Raw genomic sequence first — 24,668 nt, 5'->3', positions numbered from 1 at the left:
AACGATTATACATTTCCTTTTTTCAGGCTCCTCCCCTGGGACTAGGTATTTACCCTAGATTTCATTGCTATGGATTTTTCCAAACTGCTGAGTTAATTTAAATTCAGTGGCTTAAGCTTAGATTTTTCTGTCTCATTGGGGAATCATCTCCTCTCATCACCTTTTTAAAACAGAGAACAGTTCTTTCAAGCCCAGTATTAGAGGACTCATTTCTAAGCATCACTTGTGTATTCCCTAAACCATGTCTCCTAGAAGTTTAGATCATAAACTATCAGGAAAAGACTAAATAAAAGGTAGAAAAATGGGTTCATAATGAAAAAGAAAATAGGAAGCAATGAACAGGGAGAGTTTTTTAATCCATTCATCAAAAAATATTAAGCATCTCTAATCTAATCTATGGAGAAGGCAATGGCACCCCACTCCGGTACTCTTGCCTGGAAAATCCCATGGACGGAGGAGCCTGGTAGGCTGCAGACTATGAGGTCTCGAAGAGTCGGACATGACTGAGCGACTTCACTTTCATTTTCCCCTTTCATGCATTGGAGAAGGAAATGGCAACCCACTCCAGTGTTCTTGCCTGGAGAATCCCAGGGACGGGGGAGCCTGGTGGGCCACCGTCTATGGGGTCGCACAGAGTAGACACGACTGAAGCGACTTAGCAGCAGCAGTAGCAATCTAATCTAAGCATCTCTAATCTAATCAAGAGGAACTAAAGAGCCTCTTGATGAAAGTGAAAAAGATAGTGAAAAAGCTGGCTTAAAACCTAACATGCAAAAAACTAAGATTACGGCATCCCTTCCCATCACTCCATGGCAAATAGATGGAGAAACAATGGAAACAGTGACAGATTTTATTTTCTTGGGCTCCAAAATCATTGTATTGTAGATGGTGACTGCAGCCATGAAATTAAAAGGCACTTGTTCCTTGGAAGAAAAGCTGTGACCAAACTAGACAGCATATTAAAAAGCAGAGACATTACTTTGCCGACAAAGGTCCGTCTAGTCAAAGCTACGGTTTTTCCACTAGTCATGTATGGATGTGAGAGTTGGACTGTGAAGAAGGCTGAGTGCCGAAGAATTGATGCTTTTGAACTGTGGTGTTGGAGAAGACTCTTGAGAGTCCCTTGGACTGCAAGGAGATCCACCCAGTCCATTCTGAAGGAGATCAGCCCTGGGATTTCTTTGGAAGGAATGATGCTAAAGCTGAAACTCCAGTACTTTGGCCACCTCATGCGAAGAGTTGACTCATTGGAAAAGACTCTGATGCTGGGAGGGATTCGGGGCAGGAGAAGGGGACGACAGAAGATGAGATGGCTGGATGGCATCACTGACTCGATGGACGTGAGTCTGAGTGAACTCCGGGAGTTGGTGATGGACAGGGAGGCCTGGCGTGCTGCGATTCACAGGGTCGCAAAGAGTCGGACACGACTGAGTGACTGATCTGATCTGATCTGAAGCCCTAGAGAGAGGGGTAAGGTGAGGATAGTAAAGTGATCTAATAAGAAAGAGAATAGGAAGAAAATACTGCTCTGTGAATATGCCTTACATCTTGAGCTACTCTTCTGAAAGGGGAGGATGAATCTTCAGGTCATCAGAATGGGTGAATATTTGATGTCTCCCCTTTATAGTGAAGAATAGTTTCTTTATGTTAATACAGTATTTCTTATTATCTAGTGAGTCATTTGTCCAACCTGTTCATTGTAGTCAGCATAATTAAGAACCACTAGAAGAACAGGATCAGGAGTTTCCCTGATTGAAAAATAAATAATATTGCTATGGCTCTTGGTGGGCTGGTCCTTGTGGATTCACTATTACATCATGTTTCTTTGAATTCCCACTCTTTGAAGTTTATTTGTTATGCATTGTGATTTTTTATGGAAATCGAATAGATGATTTGGGAAGAGCCAAGTACACTGTGGTCAAGCTCTTGGCCCACGTGACCTTCCTAGTTCTTAATTCTTTGTGAGTTCTTCATACTGAAGAAATTGGGTCACTTCAACAATACCTTGCCCTCCCTGCAAATTGATATCAATTGGCCAAACAAATGAAATCATTATCCTGGGCTTTCATCTTTGTCTTTGTAAACCTTCAGACTGCTATATCTTCTAACCAAATGTTAGAATGCATCCAACTCTAGAATGTCTGGTTTTCTTTTCTCCTCCATACTATTTTGTACTATTTTTCCTCCATACTATTTATTTTCCCTCATCACTTCCTCGTTGCCTCATTGGCTCCTTTCTGTTCATTGTCTCCTACGTGGATCCTCTCTATCCTCTTGCATTCTCTCATCTCTATGACTCTGGCTGTCTGGAGAACATTGAGGCATTTTTTTGGTTCATGCTTACATCTATGTCTTCCGTGAAAACATATTTTTTCTCTATTTCCTGTGTTCAATTGTCTTTAACATTCACATTGATTGAATGCCTTTATTTTCTCATTGTCTTATCGTTTCAGCACACACACACACACACACACTCTCACACACACATAGGAGTGCTAAGTCTCGTCAGTTATGTCCAACTCTTTGCAACCCTTGAACTGTAGCCCACCAGACTCCTCTGTCCATGGGATTCTCCAGGCAGGGATAGTGGAGTGGGTTGCCATGTCCTCCTCCAGAGGATCTTCCCAGCCCAGGGATAGAACCTGCATCTCCTGTGGCTCCTGCATTGCAGGCAGATTCTTTACCACTGAGCCACCTGGGAACTATATATATATATATGTATAAATTCACTGATGGTTAAATGAATTCTGGCTCCAGTAGAGCCAAACAAGAATCCTGGTCACTTTCCCTTCCTCCAACCTCTATCCTGAATAGCAGGATCTGTTTTTTTTTTTTTTTTTCATTATTGTTTAGTTCTTTTCTCTTCTTACTTTATACATACCATATAAGGTTGCTAGTATCTCTGATCAGGTCCTTTGATGAGAATTTCTAACAAAATGACCTGCTCTTGCAAAACATCACAGGACCTCAGGGATTTAGTGCATGTAATTCTCTATTTGAAAGCATTGCTGATAGTACCCCAGGACTGCAACAGTGTTCTACCCAGCAGGAGGGACTGTTATTACATACCCTATCTGGCACACATTGCTATTGTACAAATACCAGACCCTGATTATGTTCCTGATGATGGTGACAGTGTGGGTGAATGTTTTGAAGGCAAAAGGACAGAAGTAGGAGGAGAACAGAGACACCAGTAATGAGGTGGGGGTAGTGGAGAGCATGAGTCAAGAAGAAATAGCTGCTGAGACAGATGGATTATAACATGTGTTAGTTTATCTTCGTTCGCCTGCCTCTGGGTTGTAAAAGGAGCCAACAGTACCACATCAAAGTTGTCACCATTAAACCATCCAGACTGCTCATTCTCCCCTGCTTCAGTCCATGTGGCTTTCAGAGGGCTGATGTGCCTCCATTTTATCGCCTCAGTCACCCAACTCATGTGGGGTGAGGGTGGGGAGTGAGCTAAAAGATAGTTAGGTAAAAATAAGATGAAGATTTAATTAAAGTTCCTGAGTGCCTGCCAGATTTAATCTAATTCTCAAAGCAACTTTCCAACACCAACATTCTATTAGATCCACACACCAGAGGACATGGTGATGCAGCCACATCCTGGCCTTCTTTGCTTACGTCACTGCCCCTTCGGTATGCCTCATCTTGGTTTGGTTTGCACCCCAGGAAAGGCTTCATCTTCTCTCTGAGCATAATGCTTTTCCAACAGAGCATTGCTTTTGTTGTTGCTTCTTATTGCTGAAGGGAGTGAAAGGAAGATCCTAATCTAGATGCATGGCAAATATCTTACATTTGTTTCATCCCAGCCTGATTGTTGCCAGGCTTATGGTGTATGTTGGCAATTAGTTTTGTAGTGCTGTGTGTTAGGAACTGGGAATGACAAGTGGCACAATAGTAAGGGTGTTATTGAGTGAAAAAGGTGATCAGAATGTAGATGGAGGATTTTTAGAGTACGGTTTGATCATCCTCTTGATTCCATCATCCACATTCATTTTGAGTTCAGGTTAATGATGCTTGAAAGTTTTTTTTTAAATATAAGTCACCTTTGACTGGTTTCATTTTCTATCACTAATGTAAGTGATGGACTTTTTTTTCTTCGTTTTAAAATAATAGATGGAAGAAGGAATAGGGAACTAAAAGAGAAGCAGCATGTTGAAAATAGGGAAACATTAAAAAAGATAAGACATTAATTTTTTTTTCTCTAGCTCTTGCCTGAGGTTTGGAAAAATGAGGTATGAAAAATGTGTCATTCAGTGTCTTGAATATATTCTACTATGGTCATGTCACTATAATTGGGGTAACAAAAAAAATAATTTTACCGTTTTACTGACTAAATTTCCTTTTGTTTATCTAAATGGCCTGCATTTTGTTATATATGCTTGGTGGAAAATAATGTGATTATTAATTTGTACCATATATAATATTAAGAATACAATGTTGGTTTCATTTTAATGACCTTTCTTACTTAAAAAAGAAACAGCTCTATGGATAGCCTTAAAATCCTTGAATTTTAATGTCTTTAGATTTGTGCTCATCTTTATGATATTTGATAAGTAATTATTTACAGACTTTATAGAGTTTTTAAGAAATTAGAACTCCCATTTTAAGTTCAGTGTCTTCCAGGGCTGAAATGCCCCTGCCATTTGCAAGGATGAGTTTGGTGCAGGGCTGTTTCTGTCAGGCAGGGAATGGAGAAGTGGGTGTTGGGACTAGCAACCAAACTTCCTCTTCTTAGTGTTCTGTTCAAGTTTTTTCCAGCTTCTAGGGACCTTCTTTATAAGTGGATAAACTAAGGTGGTCAAGTTGGAAAAGTGTTCTCTAGATATTTGTCTTATAGACTCTGTTAATTTTGTCTGAATGTTATTCTTTAGTTTAAAACAATGATACCATAGATTTGGACTTGTTGAAACAATTTCAGTTTCTGTTCATGCTATTTCTATCCTTCTGTTTTTAATTCTGGTCTCATTTAATTTAGGTTTAGCTGTTTCTTTACAACTCTTACATGGAGACATTGAACAAATCAGAAGGGAATACTCATCAGTATTTTCTCATGGAGTATCCATCACCAGGAAGTTGGGTTTTTCTAATATTATTATGCCTGGTAAGTGACTCAGAATGAACCACATGATGAAATATGGCTATTTTGTCTCCTTTTGGCACTTGAGAAAGTTTTCAAACTGTCAGCTTCAAAGAGTTCAAATGGGCTGTGCTGAAGAATAAATTGAAACACTTAATTCTTTTTTTTTTTTAATCTTTACATTTTTTTCACATCAGGATGGATAACTTGTAGGGGCCATGCCTGCTTTTCATTGTGACCATAATAAGAAGGAAAACTGAAGTTGAATTCAGAAAATATTTTACCCTTTGGTGGGAAGTATTATTGAAGTCACTTAGGGGAAATCCTTACAAGTTTTGATAAGAACATTTATTAAGCAATGGTTAGCCTTTCTTGGAGGATTTTCCACCAGAGGTATATATGTATGTACTAAGCAGCCATATGCAAATACCATAGGTATTTTTAGTTCTGTTTGTATATGTACATCAGATCTATATTAGCAACCAAAGGAGACTCCAAAGGAAAATCCCAAAAAGTGTTTCTGAGTGAAAATGGTAGAGATTAAGGAGATTCACACTATCAAAGTAAATGCCAAGTAATAGTCTTTCGTAGGGATCTGCATCCTACCCTACACAACCGAGCAAAAAAATAGAAAAACCAAACAGTCTCAAATTGTTGACAGTATTTTTAGAAACAAGATCCTTTAAGTCACTGTTTAAATCCCATGTGTAAAAAGCGAACCATGAATATTGCTTCAGACGAGGCCCCTGTTACAGCTGTAAGACTTAGTGGTGGGCTTGTTATCCATAAAGACCTAACATGTTGCAGAAACTGACCGGCGTTGATCGCTATGACATTTATCTCCTGATGGAAGTCACTCATGCAGGGAGGGCTAAGAGAACGGCCTGGGAAGTTTCCTGAGATGACCTGACCCAGCTTAAAGACCCACTCTGCCTGAGCATCTCCTGTTACTATTGTCAAAAATGACTGTTTATAGCACTGTTTACTTGATGGCATGTTATCCATTGGCTCTTGGAACCATTCATTATTTCCTTCAGTTGCTATAAATAGCTAGTATTTCCTCTTCAGCAGAAAAGAAAAAAATTTCATCCCACTGGGAAGCAAATTGATGGGTAAATCTAATATAAAAAACATATTTTAGAACAGAATGCAGCCAGCTGCTGGAAGAATTCCTCAGCTTGGTCTCCGAGCAGTATCATTGAGAAATGGAAAAAATATCAAGCAACATGACACTTCACTGGCTGAATATTTGTCTGGGATGTGCTGTGCTCACGCAGCTCTTGTCTGGCTTTAATGATGGAAATGAACTTACTGTGGAATCAGGCTTGCTTCTGTCCCTTCCCTGCACCACGTGATAATGGCAGGGTTGTGCTGACCAGGGACTCAATCTTCCCAGACACATGTCTGTAGTGCCTGAGACTGCAAGAGATTTTTTTTAAAGCACTTTCTTTTTCTTCCATTTTTTTCTTCTTCTTTGGCTTCTGAGTCTTACAAATTGGATGAAGAAAGGAGAGATGTGTGTATAAACTTAAACAGCTGAAAAGAAAGCAACTTTACAACTCAATGGAATGTTTTACATTGGCAAACATAACAGTCGTTGTTTTGTTTTTCTTTATTTTCAGAATTATGACTTGCCAATTAATTTTCATTCTCTCACTCGTGGCTTTGATGAAAATTTGAGCTGAGTTTTCAATGAGAAAAACGTATATGAACAGCATTTCTGATCTCAGTGTTGTACTGACAGTCTGCTAATGTGATGGTTTTTTTTTTTTTTTTTCTCTAGACTTGTCCTCCAGGGTTAATTTTGTGTTCTGATAGAGGTCAGGATGGGTGAGGCATGTGTTTATACCTACAGGACCTTCATTAACTTAGTCACTGCCTTTCTGCAGAATGAATTATCTGTGGTCCGGACACTAATGGGAACATACACACAACTTTTCTTGAGGGTCACAGAATGTCATCAATGCCAAACTCTTTTTGGAATGGGAAAAACATGGAAATAGAGATTCATCTCTTGGTCTGTCTTTTACACGGGTTGATCTCTGGAATGTCATCTGGTATAAAGAGGCAACCTGCCCCTCTGTTTCTGCCTTGTCACGAAGTCCTCTGTTACTTCGGGTCAGTCATTCAGCACTTTATTTCTTAGCCCTACCGAATTTCCAAAGAAGAAAATTTTCCCTCTGTGAAGCTCCATTACTGCCACCTACAAACCAAATAACCCTGCAGAAAGTTCCATGGTCTGGTCTCTGAGCTTATGAGAGGGAGGGCACTGAAAATGTTTCAATCAGTGCTCTCCAGTAGAAATACAATACAAGCCACAAATGTACCTTTAACTTTTCCAGTAACCACTTGGAAAAAAGGTAGGAAGAAAGAGATGAAATTAATTTTAACAGTATATTTTATTTAACCCAATGCATCCAAAATATCCTTTTAATACATAGTCCATATAAAAATTTTGTAATGAGTTGTTTTACACTATTTCACCTTAAGTCTTTGAAGGCTGGTAACTGTTATACTTTACAGCACATCTCTTTTCAGCCAAGTCCCATTTCAAGGACTCAGTTGCCACGTGTAGCAGTGGTTACAGGATTGAATAGCCAAGCTCTAAATGTCTTAACAGACTGTACAAGCAGAGCTTGAACCTTTGCTGAATATCAGGAAGGAGTAATTTTCCACCCGCCAGACATTTTGGAACAAAGTCGGCTGATGTGTCAGGCATGTCATGGGCGATCAGGCCATGCCCTCCTCCCACCGTAAGGGTCCACTCTTATTCTGAGTTTATGGAGTCATCCTGGTCTCCATACTTTATCTTCCCTACCTGTACGCACTCTCCTGGAGACTCATTCTCGTGTGTGTGTGTGTGTGTGTGTGTGTGTGTGTGTGTATGTGTGTTTTAGTCACTTAGTCATGTCCGACTCTTTGCGACCCCATGGACTGTAGCCCACCAGGCTCCTCTGTCCATGGATTCTCACATATCAACCAGTAAAACTATCCCTGTTTGTTGTGTGTGTGTGCTCAGTGGCTCAGTTGCATCCAACTCTTTGCGACCCCATGGACTGTAGCCCACCTGGCTCTTCTGTCCATGAGATTCTCCAGGCAAGAATACTGGAGTGGGTTGCCATTTCCTCCTCCAGGGGATCTTCCTGACCTAGGGATCAAACCCACATCTCCTGTGTCTCTTGCATTGCTAGGTGGATTCTTTACCACTGAGCCACTCTAATTAATACCTTCCAATGCATCCAATTTTAGTACATCTTTAAAGTTCTTAGTCCTACAAGGAATTATGCGGAAGTCGTAGAATGATGGGGCCATGAAGGGTTGAGATTTGGAGACTAAAAGACCTTGCTAAAAATTATTAATAGAGCCTATGTTTCAAATGGTTGCCAGCAATAGTAGCTGTGATAGTGACTTCAAGATTTACGTTTATTTTCCAAGTGTCTTCAAGAGTAAGCCTCCTTTTTGTTTTTAGGCAATAGTTCAGGTAAGTCAAACTTCTATTTGGTCAAAGTTGACTAGATAATGATTTATAAGACTGGGGAATGAAAAATATTGTAGGTATGTTTGCCTCCCATTTAAAAAGATATATAGTTTTATTCTTTTAAATATATATATATATATATTATTAGTATTATTTACCACTTACTGGAAGAGATATGTACATCACCAGATGGAATTGCCTCAAATAATCATTCTTTTAGAGAAAGAGGTGGGAACCTACTTGATTTGGTCTTCTCTAAAAAATATATCCTAAATCTAACTAAAATTCACCACCCCCCAGGCAAAGTCATGGACCTCTGCATCACACAGTTGCAACTGGCCTGTTTAAATCTGAACCCCCTGATCATGCCCTTACCAAGGGGATGGTGGTCTCTTAACCAATGAATGCCACAGTGACCAAGGAGAGAGAGAGGCTAAGAGTCTATAGTGTCACCCTAAGGGTGGATCCCCGCCCAAGTTCACACTGGGGGAGAGGCTGGTGCCCCCAGATTAGGAAGCTGACATGCCCCACTGCCCGTGGGTGTAGGACTTTCCCCAACTGCTACTATCAGAGATGCGTGTGTTGTCCTAGAGTATAAAGGGCACCCTGTTCCTGCTCCTTTTTCTCTGCGCCGGTGCCTGGAAAGCCCCTCATGACTGCTGTTGCTCATTTGCCAGTGTTTGTTTGATAATCATAAAAAAAAAAATTAATTTCCTCCAATATTGTAAAATAATTAGCCTCCAATTAAAATAAATTTAAATTAAAAAAAATTAAAAATCTACCCCCTCAAAATGTCAACACCTCAGAGTACTCTTTTAAAATAAAACAGAAACAAGAACACCAGCTATGTTTTACTCAAGCATACTGCATGAGAGAAATCCAAATTTAATTTTTTATCCCATGCATAAATTTTCCATGTATGTGGTTTGCTTTGATTTCAATTACCTGGGAAGCTTGCCCTTGCCCCTTGCTCTGTCCCCTCCTTGAAGATGTCCTGAGGTGACGGAAGTTTAAGTGTGCATGGCATATTGTATTCATTTCCTATGACTGCTGTAACAGATCAGCACAAATGGAGTGGCTTAAAACAATGCAAATGGACTACAGTTCCGGGCGTGAGAAATTTGCACGGGTCTCTCTGGGCTAATATCCCAGTATTAGCAGGGCTGTATTTCTTCTGATGATTCTGAAGGAGAATCCATTTCCTTGCCGTTTCTAGCTCCTGGAGGTGGCCTGTACTCCTTGGCTCATGGCCCCACATCATTCAACCTCTGATTCTCTCATCGTATCTCCTTCTCTGACTCTGACTTTTTGCCTCCCTCTTATAAGGATCTTTGAAATTAAATTGAGCCCATTCTCATAATCAAAGAAAATTTTCCCATCATAAGAGTCTCAACGTAATCGTGTCTGTAAAACCCCTTTTGTCATGTAAGGTAACCTATTCACAGGTTCATGGGATTAGGACCTGGACATCTTTGGGGAGGTAAGGAAGTGCCTGCTACACACACAAAGGGCCATCCAGCTCAGCTACATGTCCAGTGCGTGAATTTCTTCCTCGGGTCCTGGGGGATGGTTTCCTGGCTGTACTTGAGTACTTAAATGGCCAAGATCACATCATCACATCTCATGTCATCTCTCAAAATGACTTCCTTCATGTTGAACTAGTTTCCTTTTACCTTCTATTCACTGGGTTGAGTTTTCCTGCTTGTAACCTCAACATTTCAAAGCTCAGTTAACTTCTTGTCACCCTCATCTCTCCACTGATGAGTGCCTTCTCTGTATTGTTTATGGTCTGAAGCATACATGTTCTGTCTCGTTCCTAGAAATGAAATCATTGCTTAACAACAGGTCTGGCCAATTAGGGTGGGACTAATATCTCCCTTGTTTAGGGCATTGGTTTTTTGGAGGCAAAGGCTGAATTGCGCTAGTTTATTTGATGAATGTTCTTACCTGTTGAATTACATTTTCATGGGTAAACAGAGATACTGGTAATACATTGGACATGTTTCTTAACATGTTTCTTAATCTCTGTACTTCAGTTTCCTTATCTGTAAAATGGAAATAATAGGACCTTGTTATAAGGTTTATGTGAGGATTTAATGAGATATTCTACTTAAAGCACTTGGCAAAGTACCTGACTACTGTGTAACTATCTACTACTAAGCACCATCATCATAATCTAAGTTCACAAAAATCCTATAGTCATTTACACATAGTCTTTTGTTTTTAAGAAGTATGGAAGCTTTTATTTTCCAGCTTCAAAAGTGACAGTAATTGTCTAGCACAGAAGAGGCACTGGATAGTCCCTATGGCTGGGGACAGTGTTTTACTTGGTGTGATGAGCTCGTCCTCTGTGACTTTATCCAAGGCATTCATAGGACAGAATCAAGGTTTACAGAACTGATAAAAGCCTGTTGCCCATTGAGGATAAGCCACAAATCAACCCCATTGATTGTAGTTACTGAACTCTTTTTGAATTTGTTCCTACTGCTGTGGCCTTATCTTTATCTTGTCTACAGTGATATTTTGAAGGCTTCCCAGCGAAACAGGGCCTGTGAAACAGAGGAAAGTGTCAAGCACATCAAATTTACAGAGTAATAAATTTAAGAGGTGCAAGGTGTTAATAAACATTGTCAGGCAAGTAGCTTTTCATGATTGGTGCTATGACTCCATTTCATACTCACCTTATGATTTCTCTCTTAATTACCCAGGATTTGCTTTCTCAACATCATTTGGGCTTATTAGTTTCCTTTAGGTTGGCTTTCTCTAGAGTCAACCTCAAGTGTATTGACTTTAATTAACACTTGTTTCAACTTTATCCTTCGACATATTTTGGCAAAACATGGCACCTTGCAGTATTAGAACACAGCAAGCTATGGATTCCTGAGGGGGGGTGGACGCATGTAGAATGTCATCCAGGAGAAATGTTCTTGTCATGTTTTCTCTTTTCAGAGAAATCTTAGTTCAGTCTAAAAACTTTGCGAAATAAAAATTTTAAAAGAAGTTTGGGGGAAGATAAAGAGGGTTTCAGGGACAGTTGCAGTTAAAGAACAGAAAAGTACAATGTGTGTATAAGGTGTTTTTATTTATGAATGTGTTGTATTCTAGAAATTCTACAGAAAAGGAAACATAACAAAGCAGCCTTGTCCCTGCTACTGGCTCTCCCACCCCTACCCCTGCCTTTACCACCTTCCACTTGAGTGACACAGACACGTGAGGCCCAAGGTTTATCTTGCCCTGTCTAGACTAATGTCACAGACAGGAGACAGTGGAAGGGAAAGTTGGTATCCAGATCTCCTTATTTCAGTCTTCCCGAGACCCTACATTCTTTAGGCTTATTTGAACTCAGAAGAGAGAGAAGAATCCAGCTCAGTTATAAGCTAACCCAGCTGCAGGGGTCCATTTGGGAAGCAAAGGCTTTGGAAAGATAGCCTCGCTTCCACAGATGTCTCATCCTCTTAGTGAGGGCTTCTCTCATGGGACAGCCCCTCTGCCTCAGTCAGCACCCTGTCCCCTTCTCTGTCTCACTTTGATCCATAGCTCTTAGCGTTATTCAGGGTGCTCTGTGTTTTACTTCTTTGTTCAAAATCTTTTCCTACTAGACTCTAAGCTCTGCTGCAAAGGCATTTTTGCTTTGTCCTTTGCTGAGTCTGCTGGACTTAAGATAACATCTGACACATAGTAGGTGCTCACAGTCTATTTGCTAAATGAATACATGGAGAAAGAATTTCGTGGCCCTGGTGGTATTTTACTCTCCCTCCATCCCTGTTCCTCTGCAGGGCCCAGCCTGCACACAGCGAGAAACAGGTTGTCTTGCAGACCTTCCTCTCTCCACTTTGCTTAAGCCAGAATTACTGGCCCTGCCAATAGATGAATATTGGAAGTCCCCCTCCCAAGAAACACTTACTCTTCATATCCAGGACAGTTAATCCCCATGTGGTTTGGACAGGCTGATCACTCATTATGAGAAATTTCTAAGGTAAAAGCCCCTGTAGCTGCACTTCCCATTAATCAGTGTGTGTTTTATAGGCTGTGTGTCACCTCAACCACTCATCACATGTCACCTACTCCAGAAGCAAAGGAATTTTCCTACTGTTGTGTGTGTGGGGGGTGTGTTCTAAAGTACCTTGATTTTTGTATTGTTTTTTTTACCTGGCAAATCTGTTCATGGGAACAGTATTGTCAAGAATTTCCCCTCAGACAGTTGTTGAAATAGCACATGTGCAGACCATTAGCACTGCAGGCCTGTTTTGAGTTGAAACTGGTGAATTTGGAAGACATAGTTTGTGAGCTTATTTATTCTGCATTGGAATTGTTAAAATAAATAGTGTTGAGAATGTATGTGTGTATGTATGAATATATATATATATAAATATATAGAAACTTAATGATAAATATATAGTAATTAAATGAATCAGGTTATAAAACTGTAGAGAATTTGTGAAATTTGTGGGGTAATATTTTCCTAATTTTTTAAAAAATTGAGATGGTTAAACAAGGAAACTTTCAGAGCATATTTCAACATATGTTGAAATATGTTGCTTTTCTCCTGGAGTTCCAAGTTCATTGCCTTCTCAAGTTGGTTGTAGGAGCTACGTGAGAGAACTAAGAAATTCATAAGACAGAGACCACTGTATCAGTTGTTTCCATTAATGTATTCCTTACATACACTTTCTAAAGAGGGCGTGAGATTTCATCTTTTTTAGAACTTATTCAGTGTCTCCCTTTTGTGGCCCATCTGTTTCCTGGTCAGGCAAAGTCATTTGCAAATGATGCTCTATTAAAAGTCCCCCTTTGTGGAGGAAGGTGGCCATGCACACTGGTATTCCCCCATAGTTTTGAAAGCGAGGGTACTTTCTTATATACATTTCGGTCAGGAAGTTTGATAAATTTCCCAAATGTGGGTACATTTGTGTGGTTATTGTTCCTTCTGGTGATTTGCTTTCTTAAGGAGAGGTTTTTTTTGTTTTTTGTATTTTTTAATTAGAACAAAGCAGTATTGCTTTTGAGTGTTCAAATGTTTGGAAGCGGTGTTAAGTAAAAGTACATTCAACCTTGCTGACCTCGCCAGTATTTACCTTCAAAAACTTTCTAGTCACACGTTGTTGACTTACTTCTCATGTCCATATCCACTTATTGCCTACCCTTAATTTAATTCTTACAGGAGAAATAAAAGCAGGTTGTCAAGCATGTTTGCCTCTCTTTGCTAGTTGGCATACAATTTCTATTTTTTTTTCTTGCAGTAGTGAGAAAGCGGTAAAATGAAAAGCATTCAAGTTTCATAAATAGCCAATGGAGAAAAAACAATAGATGATATGTGTGTACATAGACTAGGTCAGTTTGAATCCAGGGCCTTTCTCATTTGTTTTATAGCTTGGTGGCAAGAAATATTAAGCCAAATGTCTCTGTATGACTGAATTATTCTACATCTGTGTTTGTAAAGCACTAATCTGGATTCTTCCAGGGGTGAGATCATTTCGTCCATGAAATTTAGAAGATTGAAATTGTAACTGTACCCTTTGCAGTCCTATCATTTTCTTCCACTTAAGTATTTCTTCTTCTCTAAGTGCCTTGACTATAAAGTATTGAGACTAGTTGCTTTGAACCACCCCTGCTCAGCTGTCATTCTGTAATCACACCTCATAAATGAAATGAAGGAAATATTGAAAAATGGTGAAACTTAACAGCACCTTTCTACCCAGGTCCTTTATTTCCCTCCTAAATGTATGTTTTCAGTATTGCTAATTTCAAGCTAGCAGAGGCTGGCCTTTGCTTTCCTTGGATGTTGGCAGTAAGGGTGAGGATCTTATTATAGAAGTATAAATATTGTATGTTGTATGCTCTAACACTATTTTTTATGAACTAAACTTTTCCTTGATAGAGCACTCTATTATACTTCCTACTATATATATAATGCTGTTTCAATTTTCTTCTCCTGCTAGGTGAAATGCGGAATGATTTATATATCACTATAGAAAGGGGAGAATTTGAGAAAGGAGGAAAGAGTGTGGCCAGAAACGTGGAAGTTACGATGTTCATTGTAGAGAGTAGTGGCCAGACCCTGAAGGTACGTTAATGCTGAATTCTTTTTGGTAAAACAATTTCACATCCTTGCCTTGGGTTCATCTTTAGTGCGATCAGTTAACTTAAGATTTGCAGTATTTTCAGTCTTATTTTTCTTCTCCATCCCTGTGTAGTTTGTTTGTTTGTTTGTTTTTAATCATGAAAAGAGGGGAAATAAGCTTTCAGTTTGTTTAATTAATCGTGTCAAAAACATCCTCATAGCAGCTACTCCTTAAACGTGGCATTTTTATCCCATTTCATTTTTTTCCCTTTCATCTGTTATAGTTTTGGAGAGGTATACTTTTTCTTTGTGGAGTTGGGTTTTTTTTTTAGTTGCTCAGTCATGTCTGACTCTTTGCGACCCCATGGACTGTAGCTCTCCAGGCTCTTCTGTCCATGGGATTCTCCAGGCAAGAATACTGGAATGGGTGGCCATCTCCTTCTCCAGGAGATCTTCCCTAGCCAGGGATTGAACCCAGGTTTCCCACATTGCAGGCATTCTTTAGTGTCTGAGCCCATATTTAATCCTACATATTTTCATTATGACCAAAATAGGACGTGGAGATTAGAGTATTGCTAATCGGGGTGATCATATCAGATTCCTTTGTGAAAGAAGTATTTCATGGGAGCCCCGGGGCTTACTGAGTTTTATAGGAAGGCACAGAAGGCTTTTGGCTGTGGCTGGTTGAGAATTTTGCTTTGTAGTTGACTCCAAGTTGGGCACGCAGTTGCTCAGCTAGCATGTGTCACCAAGGTCCACCTTTGAGCAATTAGGCCTGGGAGACCAGCCTCAGGATGAACCAAACACAGCCTGCCCGCAGAAGCAGGTGCAGAATAGCCCCGAAGAGGACTGAGGAAGTAATTTCACATTAAGTGCTGTTTTGGGAGCACACAGACACAGCAAAGCAATTGTTCTGCTCCTTCCAAAATCATCTTGAAATGAAGCTGTCTTTAACCTGCATGTTTCCTTTGTCAGGATTTTATATCCTTCGGCTCTGGAGAGCCACCGGCTAGCGAGTACCACTCCTTTGTGCTTTATCATAACAACAGCCCCAGGTGGTCCGAGCTGCTGAAACTTCCTATCCCTGTGGATAAATTCAGGGGTGCACACATCCGCTTCGAGTTTCGGCATTGTTCCAGTAAGTGGATGGAGTGTCTCCGTGGCCTTGTTATGTTGGGTACTGCTTACTAAGCTGAAACAACAGTGTGGCATAGTCTGTAGAAAGTGTGTCACAAACCAGAGACCTCCATGAGAAAGAAATGGAGGTGAATGGAATCCTGGGAGGTAAATGGTGCCATTCTCAAAAAACCCATAACCTCTATGGAAAGAGATGAAAAAGAAGGAGGAAAAAAAGTAGCTGTAGAAATCTACAAGGTTTTTCTTAAGGTGATCACTTTCATAAAAATCAGTTCATCACTTTCACAGCCTAGGAAGACTATACAGAAAGAGGAGATGCGTTATTAAAGGCCTGACGGGCTTGTGTGGTCTTAGGCACCCCTGACCCATGTGCTATCTTTTCAGCCAGGAGCTGATCCAGCCCTTAGACAGCTCAAGGGAACCCTCGGGAACTTTCCTAGGCATGTGAAGTTACCAGGAAAGCCTCTGATTGGCTCAGATTCATACTTGATTTGTATATATCTATATCACTGTGCATTCTCAAACATGATTGGCACTTTACAGGAATAGCAAGGAGGCCAGAATGAGCAAGTGAGAGAGTTGGAGGTGAGAACCAGAGAGGGAGCAGCAGAACCAGATCCTCTGTTGTGTTTTAGGGCATGGGAAGGAGGACTTTGGACTTTATTTGGAGTGATAAAGAAGCATTAGAGGTTTTAGATTGATGTTAAGTCTGCCCACTGTATGGATGATAGATTGTAGGTGGGCCAGATGGGAACAGAAAAGCCATTCAGGAGTCTTTTGCAGAATTCCAAGTACGAGATTTAAGTGGTTTGATTCTTTTATACAGATTTATTGACAGATTGGATGTGAAGCGAGGAGAAAATTCAAGGTTGATCTCAAGATTTTGGCCTCAGAGTGAAGGGGTCATTTAATGAAGTGGGGAAGACAACAGGAAGAATCTGTTTGGAGAGAAAAAATCAAACATTCCATTTTAAATATGCTAAGTCTGAGAAGTCTATTAGATATTCAAGACATCAAGTAGACAGTTGAATGAGATCCAAGCTGGAGACTTAAACTTGATAATGAGAACATGTAGTTCATTGGTGTGCTGTAAATATTTAACCAGCACTCAGAGTGATGGAGAGGGGAGGAGAAGCCCTAAATTATAGCATTTGCTGATTTCCATGGGGTAAATACTCCCACCATGGTCAGTTTCAAGCTGCCAACATGACATCAATGATCTTGTAGTTGAGGGAAGATACATATTGTCAGTTCTTATGAACCAGTACAGGTTAGCTCCAGCATATCACAGATATCTGTGGTTTTCAAAGCCATGAGACTGGACGAGATGTCTACGTAAAAAGTTTAGATAGCAAAGGGAAGTCCAAGGATGGATCCTTGGGTCATTGACACATTTAGATTTGGGGAGAGTGAGAAGTAGTCATTAAGTAGATTAAAAAGGAATAGCCAGTGAGGTTGAAGGAGAATCAAGGAAAAATGGAACCTAGGAGACTAAATGAAGAAAGCTTTTCATAAGGGGATTGATCATGTGTCAGGTGCCAGTGATAAATAAAATAAGGACCAAGAAATGATCTCCTGATTTGGCATCATGGAAGTCATTGAACCTGACAGGTGACTTCAATGACTTCCATGAACCTGACAGGTGACTTCAATGACTTCCATGAACCTGACAGGTGGTTCTCTTGGATTTGTGGAGTTGAAAGCTGACTGGAGTCAGAGTAAGATGGAGAAAAGGAAGGACAGGCAGTGAGTACAGACAGATCTTTTAAGAAGCTTTGCTATAAGGAATACTGGTGAGCAGAGATGTGAGATAGTTGCTATAGAACAAGTAGGTCATAGGAAGTTTTTGCTGTTGTTTGGTTTTTTAAATGGAACTTTTAAAGTATGTTTGTTTGGGAGAAATCATTCAGTAGAGAGGAAAACCTGATGATGTAGAGAGTGGGGACACCTGTAGGAGCAGTGTCCTTGAGTTGGGGAAGGAGCTCAGGACCTAGGACTCAAGGATAAAAATTAGCCTTGGGTGGGAGCATGGGCAGTTCCGGGCTAGGAGGGCAGATGCAGGTGACTGATAGGTGGATGCGAGGGTGTGAGGGAGTTCTCTCTCCATGAGCTGAAAGTGAAAGTATCAAAGTATTGGAGGCTTGAGAGACAAGGAGAATGGATGAAATTATTGTCTAGAAAAGTAGAGGAGTGTGCTGATTAGGTAAACGAAAGTTTGCCTATCCCAGGATGCTTTTGTAGTTCAGTTCTGTTCAGTCGCTTAGTCGTGTCTGACTCTTTGCAACCCCATGAATCACAGCACGCGAGGCCTCCCTGTCCATCACCATCTCCTGGAGTTCACTCAAACTCACGTCCATAGAGTCAGTGATGCCATCCAGCCATCTCATCCTCTGCTGTCCCCTTTTCCTCCTGCCCCCAATCCCTCCAAGCATCAGAGTCTTTTCCAATGAGTCAACTCTTTGCATGAGGTGGCCAAAGTACTATTAGTGTGCGCTAATTAAGCTTAGGTTAGGCATAGAATAAGCCACAAATTGGATTCTGCCAAGGTATAGTGTTATGAGTGGACATGTGGAAGGGGGAGTGTTGAGGGTATTTTTCACTGAGGTGATTAGAATGATGGGCCATAGAAATGGGAGGTGGGAGTGAAGGGGTAAGTAGTGGTTAGTCGATATATTGGAGGTCCCAGGGGGCAGAACTGTTCAAGTTGAGCTACAAGAAGAAACATATTGGAAAGTCAAGAGGTGGAATCCATAGATTCATGGGTTTTATTAATAAAAGGGGATTGTACTATACATATTATACGTAAGTGTCTATTTAGTTCATTAATCCTGATCTAATAGCTTAGGAAAAAAGGCTATGTACTTTAAACTTTACTTGGTATTTATTTTTATTTTATAACCAAGGGCAAATTTAGGGAAGCTATTGCTTTGTTCCTTACCTTTGCTAATTTTATGCATCTTGGAATTTTTTTTTATCTTTCCAAATTGAATACCGAAACCACACCAAAAAGACAGTCAAAGCAACTTAAGAAATTATTTCTAAATAAGACTTGCCCTCTAAATCACAAGTTCCATACCCAGCACACTCACTGACTTATAAATCTCTTTCCAGAGATCTTTGCTCTGACTTTTGTTTGAAGAGTGTTGGTATTTCCCCATTTTCTCTCTAGGCTTGAAATGAATGATTTAAAAAGAAAATCCTTCACTGTAATCACAATTCAGGGCTGCCCTCACGCTAGGAATCTAAGCCAGCCAGCTAGAATTACTCTGTGCACAGGGTTCCACATCCCTGTGGTTAAATGCCAGAAACAATTGGAAGGGGATAATGTGTTTATTATTAGAGTCTCTTTTCCGATCCTCAGGATCTCCGTATCTGACTCCTCTAGCATGGGGCTTACTGTATCCCAAAGCTGGACTTTTCTGTCAAGTAAAACCGCCACTTCCGCAGTTGTGTGGGCAAGAATAACAGGCCAGCCCATGACGGCTGCCAGCCTGCAACTCCTCTGCACGTCTGAATACAAGGGCAGAGTCCAGTTGAGCAACCCAGATTCTCTTTCTTACGGTCTTCATTTTTGGAGAAGCTGAAGCTGGGTGGAAAGTACTAGAATGGCACACAAGAGGTCTGGAGCAGGTAACATTGTGATAGACCTCTCAGTTTCCTTATCTGTAAACAGTTGCCAATGACCCTTGTTCTAGCCATTGTAATTCAGTTGGGTTTTCATTGGAAAACCTCATTGCCTCATTTCTGGCATACAAATACTACTGCAGTAAGCTCTTATCAACTATTGATTGCAGTTTGTGTTTGTCTGCGTGCCTGATTCCAAGGAGATGGCTTTCAGAGGTCTCTGTTTATACATGTGGCTGTAGGGAGAGTTCATTCATTCACTCATTCATTTATGTTCCATACATTTGTTGGGAACCTACTATGTTCTTGGCATTCTTTGAGATACCAAGCATAGAGTAAAATAAAGCAGACAAGTATCTTGCCTTCTGTGATGCTTATGAGAAGGGGTGGAGGTTGGGTTGTGAGGAGAAGAAACAGGAAATCTACAACTTCAAAAAACAAACAAACAAAACACATAATTTCAAATAGTGAATCCCTTGAAGAAAATTAGTCAAGGAATATAACTTATGGTTATGAGGCAGGACTATGGGGTTAGAGGGTGGCCACTGTAGACAGAAGTCCCATCATAAGAGCTGCTCTTCATTGTATAAAGGGTGCGGATGTGTGTGGGGGGTGGGGGGTGGGGAGTGTTCTATTTCTTCATGATCACTCATGTCCCCAATCCGTGTGTCTGAACACAGTGTGTAAGCATACACTGAAATAACTGATTCTTTTTTTTTTTTCCCCCTTCTACAGCAAAGGAGAAAGGAGAGAAGAAATTGTTTGGCTTCTCCTTTGTTCCCCTGATGCAGGAAGATGGTAGGACACTTCCAGATGGCACGCATGAGCTCATTGTGCATAAGGTAACATCAGTCAGAGGTTGGGGGCAGTTGTGAAAAACAGGGCAGAAGTACTAACTCACAGTCTTATCCTCACTCTGGAAAAGAGAAAAAACGGACTGCAAAGATACTCTTTTGGCTGATTGCTGGCAGAGAGAGTGCATTTTTGAGAGTAGTATCTCTAGATTCTGTCATATTCTGACACGTATTTTAAAGATTTTTTTTTAAACTTAATTGAAATAATGGTATTTGGCTAAGTCTATAGGGTGACCTTGAAATCCTATCCATGGCTGTGATAGGATTAGATAAACCTTACAAATAAGGTTTTTAATATTTTAATATATTAATATTTTTAAAATATTCCCAGTACTTGCTTTCTTATCTGTGGACCCCAGAAGCAGATTTTGCAAGGTCACCTTTCTGTTTGTCTCATTTGCTGCTCTCACGAAGCAAAGGAGAAGTAAGTAGCTGTTCCTTGTTATGACAACTTCAGTGGTTGTTACTCTATTTTTTGCCACAAGAATTGGCATGCAAACATTTGGGGAAAAAAATATAGTGTAGTAGGCAATAAAAAGAAAATTCACCTAACAAGAGATCCTTAGGAATTATCAGAGAATACTAGTAATAATGAAGTATAGAACAGAAGCAGTTGCAACTATGAAATCAAGCACTAAAGTATATGATTTTCTCCAAAATCTTTCTCCTTTGCATTTCTCCATTTCTGTAACCACACACTCTTCCAGGCTCTTGTCAGCTCTCATCTGGGCTCACTAGTCCTGCCCACCTGGGCCTTCTCTCCCTTTAGTCCATTTTCTAGTCAGCCATTGGGGTGACCTGTCTAAGGTGCAAATCTTACCAGACCCCTGCCTGACTTCAACCCATGGAAAAGCTTCCCATTGCCAACAGTGGAAATGGCAGGCTTTCAGGTATGTCGGGCTGCCTCCTCCCTTATGCCTCTGCTGCTGCTGCTAAGTCGCTTCAGTTGTGTCCAACTCTGTGCGACCCCAGAGACGGCAGCCCACCAGGCTCCCCCGTCCCTGGGATTTTCCAGGCAAGAACACTGGAGTGGGTTGCCATTTCCTTCTCCAATGTGTGAAAGTGAAGTCTCTCAGTTGTGTCCACCCCTTAGCGACCCCATGGACTGCAGCCTACCAGGCTCCTCCATCCATGGGATTTTCCAGGCAAGAGTACTGGAGTGGATTGCCATTGCCTTCTCCGCCCTTGTGCCTCACATCATCCCATTTCCAGTCCTCTACCTAATGCCCCAGTCACTTCCTGCCTGCTGGTTCCCCCAGCTCCACTTGACATTCCTGCCGTCATGCTTCCCCTGTCTCCCAACAGTTGGCTCCTCCTCATCTGCAGAGGCTCACCTGGGCCAGAACCTTGGGAAAACAGTCCCCACACCCTAGTTCCTACTCTCTGTGTTCCCAGCTGACTATGTGCCTGTCCATGAGTTCTCCAGGTATCTGCACAAATCTCTTACCATTGTCCTCATTACATTGTCAGATGGTTGTCTGATGACCCCTCAACTCAACCATGGTAGGTTTAGGAGCCCTTCAGGAACAACAGCTGAGTCAGAGGGGTTCTGGCATGTGGCAGATGTGCAGTGAAGATACACTGAGTGAAGGAAGGATATGACAGAGACTTTCTTTACATTTGGATTATTGCTGGTAAAATGAGTGTTCATGCACAAGACACCGGGTAATTTTTGTTTGTGCTTTGGTATGTATGTGCATATTTCTTGAATCATTTATTTTCTGGTTGGTTGTTCAGCACATTGACTACCACAGACCATGGGGCAGACATTCTTCTAGCAACTGGGAATATAGTGGTGAATAAGACCATTAAAGTGCCTCCATTTCTGACACATACATTCTGTAGACTTCAAAAGTGACTTAAAGGAATTCGTGATGTTAAAATACAGAGAAAAAATATTTTCAAGTAGAGTAACACTGAAGCACACAGAGGAGCTAAATGGACTAGACACGTGAGATGATCTATTTATATAAATAAAGGTCGGCCCCTTTATGTGAAATGGGTAATATAACAGGCTGTGTCTTCAGCTACAGTTTTCCAAAAGACGTAAGTGGCACTTGATGTGAATGTTTGTGATCTTGACTCTGTGTACCATTAAATCTTCACACAGAAAAGCCAGGGCTAAGGTAATTATTAACTTCCTAATAATATTTAGAAGAATAAATCACTTCTTTATGACATTTCACAAGGTTTCCCAAGTGGCACAGTGGTAAAGGATCCACCCACCAATATAGGAGACGCAAGAAATGTGGGTTTGATCCCTAGGTTGGGAAAATCCCCTGGAGGAGGAAATGGCAACCCACTCTAGTATTCTTGCCTGGAAAATCCCATGGACAGAGGAGCCTGGTGAGCTACAGTCCACGGGATTGAAGAGAGTCAGACACGACTGAGTGTACATGACATTTCACAATGTAGGCTATCTCACCTGTGGATTGGAGGGTGTTTTTGGGTGGTAGGTACTAACTTTCTAGGCAAGTCTGGGTTGACTTCCTCTAAAGAAGTATAAATAATATTAAAACTCTTAGTTGCTGATTAGAGATACCAATGTGCTTAAAATGCCAGGAGGACAGGTAGCAAGGCTTACTTCTCCGTGTGAGCATTTAGCATCCAACTGGTATTGGTTCCCAGGCATAGGCTCATTCTACTCCATTACCTGGGGTCTGTCAGGATGCCTTGGATAGAACCACCATTTTTCTCAAAAGTGGAGCTTTGAATCATCTCAAGCCCTTAAACAAATTTTCAATGAATACATAGAATTCTGATCCAGAAAGCGTAAGAAAATTTATTTAAGCATCAACAGTGTAAAGAGCAGTGATCTTTACAGCAGTGATCTTCCTCCATCACAAAGGAGGCTCAGGATGGTATCTGTAGATCATCTCATGCGGGGCAGGCCTACGTTGCGTAGACCCATGAGGAAGCATTAGTTCCACAGAACAACCCTAAGTAGCTGAGTCTTATGATTAGGATTATTCAGTGTTGCTTAAAGAGAACTGGAATACCTGCCAAGCATAACATCTTTTGTTTTTCATCTAGTTGATACATGGTTTTCTTTTTCATAGTACTGAGCCAAGAAGTTCAATTTCTACTTAAGGGCACTTGCGGGTTATGATTATAAAATGATATTATGAGCATAATGTTATTCTTCCTCTGCCATGATGGGCAGTCTCACAGCCTGCTGACAATTACAGGCTTGAATTTATTAATTTAAAAATTTGAATAAAAAAGGAAGCTAAGAAGAGGAATGGATTTCAAATTACTGGGTAAAAAAATAGCCCATTTAATAAGTGATGTTGAGATAATTGAGATGGCCACAATAGGTGATGCAGGGAAAAGTTAAGCTCTGGATTCCTACCTTGCTTCTTATACCAAAGCAGATTCCAATTAAATGTAAAAAATAAAACTGTAAGAGCCTTTATAATATGAATGAACATTTTTAGAAAGTTAAGGGAGGGAGGGCCTTTCTAATGATGCCTCTTCAATGTTAGAAATTAGGTACCCCCAAAATGTATAAATTTAGCTACATAAAGTTTAAAACTGATTTATTTATAAGATCATATGGACTGTAGCCTGCTAGGCTTCTCTGTCCATGGGATTTTCCCAGAGTGGATTGCTATTTCCTTCTCCAGGGGATCTTCCCAACCCAGGGATCAAACCCAGTCTCCCACATTGCAGGCAGACTCTTTACCATCTGAGCCACCAGAGAATCCCTCATAGTAGGATATATAAAATCTACTTCCTTCCTCATGTAAGGTTCTGGTTTAGAAGATTCATTTCTGCAGTGAACTAAGAAAAAAAAAAGTGGTATATTGAAAACTATTTAATAGCCTAATTTGGGCCTAAAATTTATGAAAGAGATAATAATTTCCCCTTGTGACAGTGACTGGACTTCTAAGTGTGTTTTAAGGAAATCATTGTGACAAGGTTGTTATCAGTCAGTGGTCTGACAAGAACCTGGACTCATCCTTTAGGGCAGGAGCTAAAGAATTCTGAGGGCAAAGCTCCCTTTCAAAGTCATTTTCACCTTTACATAATTGATAGTATGTTTGCAGTGGTACTCCATGGAGATAACCTCTGAAATCTACAAAAATCCAAATATTATAGCTTTAGAAAGGGAAGTGAAAGAACTTGATTAGTCATCATTAAAGATTTCGTGCTTCCAGGGTCCCTTTTCACCTCTGAGGACATCAGTCATATCTCCAAGTAGTTGATGGCTAAGTCCAAAACTTGTCTTTGGAATTCCTAAGTTGATTGTAACAGCATTTAGTCTTGCTAAGTTTTGTTATTTTGCTGCATTCTGCTAGGTTTGTTGTCTTCCTTAAATTTGTAGAGATATTTTTGGCTACTCATTGCCAGCTACCTGCTGGAAAGCAAAGTTAAGAAAAGAGATTGAAATAATAAGCTTAAGAAAATTCATTTTCCAAGAGTCAAGTC

General features: G+C 40.5%; 1 protein-coding gene across 5 annotated transcripts in view; it reads left to right on the top strand.

Moving 5' to 3' along the window:
- The window catches only part of DOCK4 (dedicator of cytokinesis 4), a 479,600-nt gene that overhangs the window by 277,540 nt on the left and 177,392 nt on the right, over positions 1-24,668 (top strand). For all 5 annotated transcript variants that reach the window (XR_015162547.1, XM_086396606.1, XM_086396604.1 and 2 more), the window contains exons 13-16: positions 4,982-5,107; positions 14,501-14,625; positions 15,598-15,760; positions 20,119-20,225. Coding sequence is in view for 4 of the 5 variants with exons in the window: in XM_086396606.1 (XP_086252732.1) it covers positions 4,982-5,107; positions 14,501-14,625; positions 15,598-15,760; positions 20,119-20,225 (521 nt within the window). In the remaining variant the exon portion in view is untranslated. The remainder of the gene's footprint in view (positions 1-4,981; positions 5,108-14,500; positions 14,626-15,597; positions 15,761-20,118; positions 20,226-24,668) is intronic.

This window comes from Bos grunniens, chromosome 4 (assembly GCF_055505025.1).
Source record: "Bos grunniens cultivar Pamir isolate PY7600 chromosome 4, Bosgru_T2T1.0, whole genome shotgun sequence".
Lineage (NCBI taxonomy): Eukaryota > Metazoa > Chordata > Mammalia > Artiodactyla > Bovidae > Bos > Bos grunniens.
The sequence above is the reverse complement of the archived record's forward strand: the minus strand, read 5'-3'. Positions and strand labels throughout refer to the sequence as shown.